General features: G+C 37.2%; 1 protein-coding gene across 3 annotated transcripts in view; it reads left to right on the top strand.

The window, feature by feature from the left end:
• The window catches only part of LOC126297832 (intermembrane lipid transfer protein VPS13A-like), a 759,301-nt gene that overhangs the window by 571,824 nt on the left and 173,652 nt on the right, over window positions 1-13,825 (top strand). For all 3 annotated transcript variants that reach the window (XM_049989081.1, XM_049989080.1, XM_049989079.1), the window contains exon 49: window positions 5,219-5,341. In XM_049989081.1, the coding sequence (XP_049845038.1) occupies window positions 5,219-5,341 (123 nt within the window). The remainder of the gene's footprint in view (window positions 1-5,218; window positions 5,342-13,825) is intronic.

Here is a 13,825-nt window from a genome sequence, read left to right as displayed (position 1 = left end):
TCAGATTACAATTTTTTTTTAAACCTAGTTCTAATCTGGAGCAGGTGACAGAGGATTTAGAATCACTTTGTAAAGATGTCACTAAGGAAGACACCATGGTCATAGGAGGTGGGCCAGGTAATAGTATTGACAGAGATTCTGGGTACAGTATTGAGTGTGACTTGGCAAATATGGGACCAGCATCGAAGCATACTAGTGTTGAGTTTATATCTGTTCTTGGGTGCCATGACCAACCTCATTTGAACTCTTCTGCCAGGAGAGGTAATTTGAGGTTGTAATGGCTGCTTTTGTTGGGTGCAGGGCCACACATTAGTGTGTATCCTGTGGTTTCTCTGAATAGGAGGGATTATACCAGGCATGGCCTTCAGCTCAACAAGAAAGGGAAGGTTAAACTGGTTGGGAAAATAGCAGGAAAATTAAAGGAAGGTGGCACTGTCATGAGTGATAAAATAGGAGTGGTTAAAGGGTTCAGAAAACACCCTTTTGTAGGGTAGGGAGGACAGAAAGAAACCAAGTTTTAAGAGAGGTTAGGATTGAGACAAACCTCCAGTTTGACAAACAAACCAAAAAACATAATTCTAACTTATTGCATCAGAATAAACAGATGTTGCTTAAGAATTTTCAACAATCAGCAGGAATTTCAACTCCACCCAATTTTGACTCAGTCAATGTGAAACGTCAGATGTCTTTATTGCATCAAAATATTCAAGGACTGAGAAATAAAATTAATGGATTAATTATCTGCATAGATGAGTTAGAGTCCTCAAACCCAGCTGGCATAATCTGACTCTCTGAACATCATGTGACTACTGGTATCGAACTTAAGTGTTACAGGATTTAGGTTAGCATCTCACTTTTGTAGAGCAGAAATGGGGAAAGGAGGAGTTGCTACATTCATTAGGAAATGTCATAAATTTAATAACAAAGACATTCATAAATTATCCTGAGAACAGCATATAGAAGCATGTGCAACCAAAGAAGAATTTAATAAAAAATCCTTCACAATATTAAGTGTATGTCGAGCACCTGCAGGTAAATTTAATCTGTTCATAAACCACCTTGCAGCTGTACTGGCTCATTTAACAACCAAAAACAAATAAATAGTGGTTACTGGTGACTTTAATGTAGATTTCCTTAAAGACTCTCCCAATAAGACCTTATTTGCAATACTAACACTATCATTCACCTTAATTCTCACTGTAACGTTCCCAACTAGGGTAACCAATTTCTCGCAAACAGGCTTTGATAATACTTTTGTAGAGAAGTCCAATGAACAAAATTATATTATGAAACCAATATACAATGGCCTCTCAGATTATGACATGCAGTTCCTTCTGTTAAATGTTAATACAGAAGAGGATGTAAAATGTGTTAAATCTGAACTCAAGAGGGTAACCAGTAAGCCAAAATTTTATTATTTCAGGGCACTCCTCAGAGACATTCAATGGAGTGATGTTATGGACATCAAAGCAAATATATTACAAGGAAAAGATAGTCATATCAGATAACTAAATAAAGACAAAATGGGATATAGTGAAGGTGGAGACTGGTAGAACCAGACATGAAGAGGGGCAAATAGCATTAAGAGTAAAAGATACATTGGTGACAGATGTATATAGTGTATGGAATATCAACTAAGTCAATTAAAGAATGTGATTCTGAGTTAAGTAACATATTAAGCTATCTGTATAACCAGTCGTTTATCAGTGGGATATCTCCTGAATGGTTGATATACGCTGAAGTTAAGGCACTGTTTAAGAAGGGAGATAAAGAAATAGTATCAAATTTCCATTCAATTTCACTTTTACCAGCATTCTCAAAATTTTTAGAGAAGGTAATATACAATCAGTCTTATAAACATCTCATCACAAATAATATACTGCTACTGTCAAAGTCGCAGTTCAGATTTCTAAAGGGTTCTGATATTGACAAGGCTATCTGCACTTACACTGAAAATATACTTAATTCATTGGACAAAACTTGCAAGGAACTGGTATATTTTGTAATCTGTCAAAGGCATTTGACTGTGTAAATCACAATATCCTTTTAAGTAAATTAGTATATTATGGTGTAACAGGAAATGCTGCAAAGTGGTTCAAATCTTATATCTCTGGCAGGAAACAAAGGGTGTTATTAGGAAAGAGACATGTATTAAGCTATCAGACATCATCCAACTGGGAACTAATTACACGTCGGGTCCCACAAGGTTCCATCTTAAGTCTCTTACTTTTTCTTGTGTTTATCAGTGATGCCACGTTTGTTTTGTTTGCCAATGACACAAACATTGCAATAAATAGCAAATAAATGTAGTCTTAGAAAGATCAGCTATTAAAATATATATTAGTCCTCTCACTTCAGGTTATAGCCTTCAGCAAATTTACTCATTTCCATGATGAAAGCCTGTTGCATAACTCAGTCTTATGATCAACCATACATGTACAGAAAAAAAATTACAGCACCTCTGGTACACACTGTTTGTGCTGACATCATTCAGTACCTGTAACTACAGTGTATTTAGCAAATTTCAGCAAGTAACATGGAATCAAAGAGTAGATGGGAATATATAGTGGTGTAGTGCAGACTACGATATATTGTACAGAAGTAGGTAAATGCAATAATATAAAGTTTTCCTAGTACTAATGCAGAACATTGCTTGAAAATGTGTGGCAATTCAGTGACTCTTCCTGTCCTTGTTTTACACTTATGCCTTGAGGTGATGGATGAGATCATTTGTTGTTACAAGTGATGACCATTTCCAAGTCAAGGGTGGTACATACAGTGTAGGATGAAGATGAATGAAGGAGGACATATGTGACCCAGCACATGGTCCATCATTCATTCCCTCTGAATTTCTTTCGGTAGAATCTCAGTAAAAGACTATTGACCTTCTCAGCCCTCATACAAGAACCAATAATATAAAGTTTTCCCAGTACTAATGCAGAACATTGCTTGAAAATGTGTGGCAATTCAGTGACTCTTCCTGTCCTTGTTTTACACTTATGTCTTGAGGTGATGGGTGAGATCATTTGTTGTTACAAGTGATGACCATTTCCAAGTCAAGGGTGGTACATACAGTGTAGGATGAAGATGAATGAAGGAGGGCATATGTGACCCAGCACATGGTCCATCATTCATTCCCTCTGAATTTCTTTCAGTAGAATCTCAGTAAAAGACTTTTGACCTTCTCAGCCCTCATATAAGAACCAACTCTTTACACAGTTTATAACTATCATGAGTTATATTTTCAATATAATTTTTATTACACTATCCCAGTAATCACTTTTTTACTATAGTATCCTATTACCAACAATCATATGAGTCATTCTGTTGTCTACTTCTGACTCTGATAATTTGTTTCATTAGTGGATTTATTTATATATTTCCTCTACAATTGTGTTGTCTAAGTGGTTTTCAAACTATATCTTAACTGTTGTTAAGGTCTGTTGGTCTAGTGGCAAAGCATACACCTGAAAACTGAGTGGTCAAGGCTTCAAATCTCAGTTGGACCATGGATTTCTCAGTCTTTGTTTTAAATTAGCCTTCACCTCTCAGTGATTTGAGGAGTCATCAGAAACAACATGCAGTTTGGATTCCACATTAAACTGTAGGTCCCCTTGCCCCTCTTGAATAACTGGTGTATGTTAAGGACATGTAAGTAGCTGAAGTGATGACAGATTGAAAGACTTGCTCCAGGCCATTGACCTACACCAAATTATTATTATTCTTTTATAGCTACCATCTACCTCTTAGTTAGTATCAACATGTTGACATACAAACCTCATCTACTGAATCCCACTTGTTCCTGTTTCATAATCTGTCTATTTTATCTCTGTTGTCCTAAAGTTTCTGTTTGATTTATCCTCTCTTCATCATATATTCAAAATTTCTTCATATAACCCATTTCTATAGAATTTTACATGCTATAAATTTTGATATTTAAATCTTGATATTACATCAACTTGGCTGTAACAATCCATTTGTTCTGTAAACACTGTGACTTTTCTTTATTGATGTAAAGATGCACCTATTCTTGACTGGTCACTACTGGAGAATGTGAAAGTGTTGAATGTAAATAAGATTTATCTCAACACTCACCAGAGCAAAAAACTTTAGTAAAGTAAGGATAATTATAAAGTTCATGGGACATTTAAAAAAAGTTGGTATAGGTAAATGGCTAAACATAACCTGCAAATGATACAGTACCTGCCAAGACAAAATCTCAAAGTTTATATTTTATGTGAAGCTAGCACATTAGTTTGGAAAACTGGTGAAAGGAGTGTCACTGACTGTAACTGCTGAAAACAGCAGCAAATCAGGCAGAGGAAGCATGTATGTTGTAATTGTGGTTCATGCCACTACTTGAAACTGATGGCAAGGATTTCATCTCTCAATAAGATGGCAGCTCTCCATACTTAAACAATTATGTACAAGATTATTCGAATCAAGTCTTGCCACATCACTGTATAGGTCGTGTTGAGACCACTGACCTGCCACTGCTTGAGTGGGTACCATAGTCACTGGGTGGGATCCTTTGCAATTTTTTTCTTGTAGGGTTACCCCTCCATAAAATGAATGTTCTGTAAAACAGCAGAAATGTAAGGATTTTATGGTGCTCATTCCATTAAAATATTATTTGTGAATTGTGTTTAATTGATTCAGCATTAACACTGTATGTGTACTTCTGCTTTTTTTTTTGACATTGGCGCAACTTGTCAGTAATGCACAGCATATGACTGATACTTTTGCTTACACTTCCATGCTGCCCAAGTGGCTGTGAAATGTAGAGGGAACTCTGATATATTTTTAATTACTTGACGATAAGCATGTGCTGAAATTGATAGTACCCAAGTGAAAGATGAAATAAAGAACATTCAACTTTAAACAGCCAAAATTGCAAAATGTTTATAAACATGAAAAACAACTAATGTAGTTGAAATAGAAAGGATAACTTCTCATTAGTGCTATATCATAAGAAGAAAATACATGCATCCTGAATATGTAACAAAAATATATTAAAAAATACTTGTGGTGAACCTGAAAATACTTCTTATGTTGGCTGTGTAGCAGTAATGTAATGCATGCAATACATTAATACATGTAATACATTAAGAAGAACATTATCTTTCAAATAATATTGGCTTGGAAGGTAAGTACTGACATGTTAATTACTCCAGTTAAGTAATTTATCAACATACTTAAAAATATATGAAACTTCCAGGTGATGCTCCTGAGTCCCTATCAGTCAATGCTGTACACGTGGGATGACCCTACTAAAGAAAGATACCTCTATTGGAATATCTACAATAAGAAGTCTAAGGGATTCCTAGCTGAATTTCATAAGGTAAAAATAACATATAATTTGAAGATGAACTGCTGTCATCTACCAAAATTTTGGAGTTATTTTTGTTGTTGTCATCAATGAGTATTCCAGTTAATCTTAAGTTATTTATTTATTACTTCATAGTGGCACCATAATTTACCACATAGTAACAGAACATGTCACCACACTGAATAAATAATGCAGGCCCATTAAGAAAAAGCTTTTATAATGAATGTTACTTATTTCATTCACTTTTTCTGTAAAAACAACAACAATAATAATAATACTAGTAATAATGATATGAAACCAAAATATTGGTAGCAGTAGTAGTGCTAGTTAGTATGTATCATAACTCATAACTCCTAAGACAAGCTCTTTATCTGTTCTTCGTTTTGTGCAAGACTCTTGTGCATCTGTCAAAAATAAGTAAATAAATAAATAAAATAAAATAAAAATAAAAAATAAAATAAAATAACCTGTTACCTCTTTCACATAATAACTTACCAGTCGACCTAATGGGACAGCTTGGTAAGGACTTACCTAAAGGTGGAGAACATTTCAAATATCTGCTTGACGAGTGTTCTCATGTACCAGAAATCGAAAAGAAAAATGGCATGGTTTTTCTGATCTGACTTTCTAAAAATAAAATTTGAACAAAAATGGACTGTGTCCAAGACTGTACACTTAAATATCACCTGCTGATAGATTTTAAAAACCCAATTGACTTCATCCTAGTTCAATCCATTCTTTGACTGTAAGTCCTACTTGCAGCTGACTGTAGAAGTGATCACAGTCTTCTGTCCATGAAAAGATGGATTGAGCTCATATCCACCAAGAAGAGCAGAGAAAGACAACTAAGATTCACAACCAAGGAAGCTCTTTGGAAATTTGGTGAGCTTGTAAGACTCAGAAAGAAGGAGGTTGTTTCCTTATGAGATCTGAGATCAGAATGACCACAAATAGGAAAAAAAATACTTGGATATCACAGTTCAAACTAAATTTAGTTGAAGACAGAAGCAATCTGAAAGAAACTGGATCCTCACTGCCTGTATCCAGACAGATATAAGAACCTGTGTAGAGAAATAAGTCTAACAGCAGAAAGAACAGGTCACTCTTCATTAACAGTATCTGTATTGTGACAGAGGAACATCATAATCACAGTCAAGTGTGTGATCTCTTCAAGAATCCCAGCAGCATCACCAGTGAATTTAATCCTTATATCTATATCTACATCTACATCCTTACTCCACAAGCCACCTGACGGTGTGTGGCAGAGGATACCTTGAGTACCTCTATTGGTTCTCCCTTCTGTTCCAGTCTCGTATTGTTCGAGGAAAGAATGATTGTTGGTATGCTTCTGTGTGGGCTCTGACCTCTCTGATTTTATCCTCATGGTCTCTTCGTGAGATATACGTAGGAGGGAGCAATATACTGCTTGACTCTTCGGTGAAGGTATGTTCTCAAAACTTCAACAAAAGCCCATACCGAACTACTGAGCATCTCTCCTGCAGAGTCTTCCACTGGAGTTTATCTATCATCTCCGTAATGCTTTCGCAATTACTAAATGATCCTGTAATGAAGTGTGCTGCTTCTTGGATCTTCTCTCTCTCTTCTATCAACCCTATCGGGTACGGATCCCCTACTGCTGAGCAGTATTCAAGCTGTGGGCAAACAAGCGTACTGTAACCTACTTCCTTTGTTTTCGGATTGCACTTCCTTAGGATTCTTCCAGTGAATCTCAGTCTGGCATTGCTTTCCCAATGATCAACTTTATATGATCATTCCATTTTAAATCACCCCTAATGCACACTCCCAGATAATTTATGGAAGTAACTGCTTCCAGTTGCTGACCTACTATATTGTAGCAAAATGATAAGGGATCTATCTTTCTATGTATTCACAGCACATTATACTTGTCTACACTGAGATTCAATTGCCATTCCCTGCACCATGCATCAATTCGCTGCAGATCCTTCTGCATTTCAGTACAATTTTCCAATGTTACAACCTCTCGATTTACCACAGCATCATCTGCAAAAAGCCTCAGTGAACTTCCGATGTCATCCACAAGTTCATTTATGTATATTGTGAATAGCAACGGTCCTACAACATTCCCCTGTGGCACACCTGAATCACTCTTACTTCAGAAGTCTTCTGTCCATTGAGAATGACATGGTGCGTTCTGTTATCTAGGAACTCTTCAACCCAATCACACAATTGATCTGATAGATGCTCTTACTTTGGTCATTAAACGACTGTGGGGAACTGTATCGAACACCTTGCGCATGTGGGTTGTAGATGCTGAGAATGGCACACTATTGGAGACAAAAGGTGCTGTTGCAAGTTAGAAACAGAACTGTGAAAAGTTGTATTCTGGTATTAATGACAGTACAGACAGTCAACCAGTTGAGCAACTTACACTGGAACCTACAATCTTATGCAGAGAAATAGAGAATGCAGTTCAGCATCCGAAGAAATATAAGGTCCCTGGTCTAGACGGTGTTTCTGGGAACATGATCAAAGAAGTGGGACAGGAAGGTGTTGATGTTCTGCATTCATTGTGTACAAGAATATGTAAAACTTGGTATTGGCCATAAGACTGCTTGAAGTCCTTCTTCATTTCTGTACACCAGAAAGGGTCCATCAGGAACTACTCCAACTACCGAATTATTGTTCCTATATCCCACACAAGCAAAACTTTGCACTAAATCTTGAAGCAGTGTTTGAAGTCATATATTCAGCCTCACATATCCACAGGCCCATCAGGTTTTGTTGAAGGAAAAGGAACTCATAAATAGATTCATGACATACAACCAATAATCAAGAAACCATGAGAGGTCTGTGTTCTTGGAAAGCATTTGATCCTGTTGTATGGAAAAAGTTGTGACAGGTGCTTGCAGAGTTTTGCATCACACTATGTAGCAGTTCTGCCTACTTTGATTATTTCTTGATTTACATTCCTCGGTGTTGACATACTGCACTGCTACACTGGTTGAAAAATGGGTTGTGGATTCCGACACTGACTACTGTAAATAATGTAGCTGACAGGTACACAGTTGCGTTTCACAGTACTTTAATGTCACTTTTCACTACCTCCTAATAATACACAGTTATATGGCCAGTGCACAATTGTTTAACTTTCAATAAGCCTCGTTCATAGTTTGCAAGCAAACCTCCACATACTGCAACACTAGTTTTCTGTTGAACACATGTGAGCAGTAAAACCTCTTCAGTGTCACTTCTAGAGAATTTATACCTACGTTGATGAAGACTCCTTTTAATTCTTCGAAGATGCCTCTGCTGAACAATCCTGTGAGCAATATATGTTGCTAAAGTGTTCCTTCAACAGGTGGGTCTTGATTCCTGGGCAAACGTCTGCTGTGGAATTTGGCACTACCGCATTTTTAGCAGAGAGTCATGTACAACAAGAAAGTCTTTGTTTGTCATTTTTTCATTGTTACAGATGTATTATGAACACTGGTCTCTGTTTCTATGATAATATTCTGAGTGGTTTGGTCTGCTTGCTGCTAGAAAGTCTGATCTATTCATAGTCTGTTTTGAGTTTTGGTGTAAGTATTTTGGAGTAGTTTGCAACATTTAGCCTGACAGGATAGAGAGTCACATAGTCTAAACATCCCTTGTGTGTCTTCCATACACATTAACCTACACTTGTAGCTACAGAATTGTCAAAGTCTATGTTTCAGGTTTCACTCCAAATCATTTCAGAGAACAATGAAATTTTGTGAGCAAGACTGGTTACTTTCACTTGCTTTGCCAGGCATCAAAAGGAACTCAGGTACTGTTTGTTGTACCATGAGCAACAATGTGTATTTGATTACAATCTTCAACATCAGTATTTGTAAGGCTGGATGCTTCAATAAGTTGACCAGTTCCCTTGGAACACACACTCACTACACATGGTTCTCTTTCCTATCCCTGGCTTAGTTTCCCTAACAGTTATCTACTTTGGCCAACTTCTAATAGTCTCTCCCTGTGACTTGTATTGACATGACATATAATGTAGAAAGCTTTCCTAAATGAGAACTGTATCAAAATCAGTTAGGCTTTCTTTCAGATTCACATAACTCTTTATTCCTTTTTGTAGCATGGATGGGTGTTGTACTAGGGTCTCCACTTAAAATGTTTCCTATGTTCGACACATGTAGTGCTGCCACTGAAATGCCATTCGTTATCAAATGATAGGCAAATTGCAATATTTTTTCCATTTTGAGAGAAAGCATCATATTTGAGGTGTTTTGAACATATGAGGTGTGTTTTTAAGTATAGTTATTCACACCCATTGCATTAGCTTTCAACTGTGCATAATTTCAACCAACTCATTCTGAGCCTGGGAATAGCATTTGCACTGGGACCCATTCTAAATTAGATTTACAAATATACATTAGCACTTTGATGTAGGAAAACACAGCCACAATCTATGCAGTCACTGTATCAAATATTACATGCCCCAAGAAACCTTTGAAAATTAATAAATAGAAGTCTGATACTTAAGCTAATTAAGGATACTGTTAACAGCTATAACTCTAAACGTTCTGGGAAATAATTCCAACAATATGCATCTTCATGTAATGCAGTCAATGAAAATAAAGGAGGAAACCATAATAAAGATACAGGTGAGCTTTCAAGTTCTTACTTCCATTAACAAACCACCTGATCAAGAACAGCTGTACCTGACCATCCAAAACAAAAGTCTGCCTGACTTGTACCACACATTCATAGTCAGAAACCTACTCTGTATGGGCTGTAAGGGGAAATCACAGCCTCAGTGGTGTGCCCTCAAAAGTTGCCTTATAGTGACTCTGAAGTGAAATTCTGCAGAAAGAAAATGCAATGTACGCCTCACTTCATAACCCACTTGGGCAGAAGCATAGATAATCAGAGAATATAGGGTCAGGACAGTATTATATGTAAAGCTACTGCAAGCTAGTATATCAAAGGATGAATGGCATGTGATGTTACAACTTGAGAACAATCTTGCTGTTGTAGTGTTACAAGCTTACATGAGCATCATCATCATATTAAGAACATGGTGCACTATGATGCTAAAATGAGGGATCTCCTCAATGTGCAATTGGCAATTGATCAAAGTATCCAGACCTCTTTATGTACTGCAGAACTATCAGACATCATGAGATGCAGACCCATCAGTAAAAAAGGATGTGGAGAGTACTGTATTGTCAGTAGACAAGCAATGACAGCAGACTGAGTTGTTTAGGGAGCTCAGTGGGCTAGACATTCGATGTCACCTGAATAACAAATCCACCAGGGACATTCCTTCTAGGGTTGCCCAACACGACTGTTGGTGATGTAAACAAGTAGGTCTCATGTACCAAAAGTCAGTGACCATCAAGCATTGCAGAGGATGGTTGTAAAGTCACATAAAATCAGCTGAAGGAAACACTCCTGAATTCCACTGTGCTACCAGCTGTTGAGCTAGCACAATGACAGTGAATAGGAAGTTAAAAAGAACAGGGTACACTGGTTGAGCATTTCTCATGTGCCACGCATGTCTATAGAAACAGAAGTACACCTGCAGTATGGCATTTATTGTGATGACTGGTTTCAGCAAATTACTTTACCGTTATCAGGTCTGTAAAGCATGGCTCAACATATTCAAGCACACTAGGATCAGATGCAAAAGAGTGTAATACAATTTTACTTAAACATGGACTATACCATGGAATATACATTTCACTGCATCTTGATCAAATGCATATTATATCATATCATATCACAGAACAATATTTTGTGAACATGCGAACAATAGTATATCAGCAAGTCATGCATAAAATAACTAATACATAAAGCAACATATATATTGCATGGCTTGTACAAGCTCATGTTCATACTTGAGGTGGTACTGTGGTATTAGTTGCAAACAAACCACATCGTGTCGTATGAAGTGTAAAGACAAGCCAATGATCCAAAAATGTTACACTGCTGACATACAATAAATAATCCAAATCAGAGTATGTAACACTTATTTTGTTATAATAATTTAAATTAATATTATATAAAATTTAAAAGCACCTTTAAAAAAAAAAGAAGGAAAAAACGTAACAGCAAGCATTGTACCTTCAATACACAAGTAATGAAGTCAGTCATATGGGATGTTTATGTTACAAAAACAAATACAGTAAAAATATACATATCATAATATGCAGTGGTGCCTCATTGAAGTTAAGCAAACATGAAGGAACTACAAAGAGAACATCAAGTCTCCCACTTGATAATGTCAAACGCATACCGTGCACATCTCTAGTCAGTGCAAAGCAATGCTTGAGTTGGAGTAAAGACCGAAGGCACTGGACGGTGCATCACTGGAAACGAGTGGTTTGAAGTGATGAATCATGGATATCCTGTGTAAATCCAGAGGAAGGGTTTGAGTTTGGCAGATGGCTGGAGAGTACTGCTAATGCTAACAGTGAACCATGCAGTTATGAGTGTCTTTTTCATGATTATGGGCTGATCCTCTTATTCTGCTGAAGAAAACTCTAAATGTAGAAGGATATGAATACATTTTACAACTGAGTGAGGTGGCACAGTGGTTAGCACACTGGACTTGCATTCGGGAGGACAGCAGTTCAATCTCGCGTCCGGCCATCCTGATTTAGGTTTTCCGTGATATCCCTAAATCACTCCAGGCAAATGCTGGGAACGTTCTGTTGAAAGAGCACGGCCGACTTCCTTCCCCATCCTTCCCTAATCCAATGAGACTGATGACCTCGCTGTCTGGTTTCCTCCCCCAGACAACCCAATCCAACATATTACAGCACTGTGTATTGCATACAGTCGAGGAACAGTTTGGAAATGATGATTGTATCAGTGTGGCAATGCACCATGTCATAAAACAGCATTATGAGGTATTGATTTGTAGACAGTGACATTCTTGAAATGGGGGTAGCATGCCCAGTAATCTGATCTGCGCACAATGGAACACCTTTGGCATGAGTTAGAATGCTGACTTTGCTCTAGATCCCAGAATCCAACACCACTATTTTCCTTGGTTTTGGCTCTTGAGGAAGAATAGGTTGCAATTTCTGCATTGCCATTCAGACACCTTATTGAAAGTATCTTCAATAGAGCTCAAGCCATCAAATGGTGGAGGGAGCGAAACCCTATACGAGGGATTTTAGTTATGTGCTTCAGTTTCCCAACTTTCTTGTGTTTAGTGTGTTGGGCTTCTCTTAACCCTTAGCCACTAATTGCCGAAATTTCCACACTGTCATCTGTCGATCTGCAGAGCTCGATGAAGGTACCGCGGCCGTTCCTCAGCTTGTGAAACGGCCGAATCTGTAGTTGATTCCAGATCTCTCCCACACAATGGCCTCCTGGAAGCTTGGATTACAGGAGAACGCCACTGCTCCCAGCTGTATTAATGTCCACTAATAAGTGTCTGGATACTTTTGATTGGATAGTATACAGTAACCACAAACTGCAGGCAGTCACTCTGATGATGTATGAGTGGTGGGATAAAATGTAAATGGATCATTCTGTCTACCATAAGAGTTAACTTCTGATGTAACCAAAAACTGTAGAGAAAACCTCAGTTCATTTGTATTTGAGTTCCCCAATTATACTGTTATAAATGAAGGAGACTTTAACTAGGAATATTTTACATCTAACGGCAACAAATAGACATGTCTTCTTTGAGGATGTTCACATTGAAACTGCTGTTATTGACCATGACATGGTTGTGGCAACAATGATTACCAAAGTACAAAGGCAACTAAAGCAAGTAGAAAGATACATATGTTCAGTAAACTAGATAAAAAGAAGCAATAATGTGAAATCCCAATAATGAACTTGAAACTTTTAGCACAGCACAGGAGTGTGGGGAGGAGCTATGGCTGAAGTTTAAAGGAATATTTTACCATGCACTAGATAGATATGCACCCAGTAGAACAGTTCGTAATGGGAAGGACCCTTCATGGTATACAGTCACTGTAAAGAAACTTCTAAAGAAACAGAAGTTACAATTCTATGGTCTAAATGGAATGCCATATGAGTGGTTTAAGTCATATCTATGGAACAGGAACCAAAAAGTTTCTTTATATGGATTAAGTGATTTACAGAAGTTTCCCACTTCATCTAACATTTGGTGTTCCACAGGGTTGGGTCATGGGTCCATTTTGTTCTTGATATATGTGAGTGACCTCCCTTCTTACCTGAAACAAGAAGCTAAACTGTCACTGTTTGCTGATAATACAAGCATCAGTATTAATCCAGTAAAAGAAACTCCAATAGAAAGTGATATAATAATGTCTTTGAAAAGTTATTTATTGGTTTTCTGTGAATAGGCTTGGTGTGAACTTAGAAAAAACACAGTACATCCAATTTTCTACTGCAAGGGGTACAGTTCCTTCAATAAATATAACACATCAACAAAAGTCAGTAGTCAGGGTAGAGTATACTAAGTTTTTGGGTGTACATATAGATGAGTATCTAAATTGGAAAATTGATATTTTAGATCTCCTAAAGCAA

This window comes from Schistocerca gregaria, chromosome X (assembly GCF_023897955.1).
Source record: "Schistocerca gregaria isolate iqSchGreg1 chromosome X, iqSchGreg1.2, whole genome shotgun sequence".
Taxonomy (NCBI): domain Eukaryota; kingdom Metazoa; phylum Arthropoda; class Insecta; order Orthoptera; family Acrididae; genus Schistocerca; species Schistocerca gregaria.
Note: the sequence above shows the minus strand (reverse complement) of the source record. Positions and strands in the feature narration are given on the sequence as shown.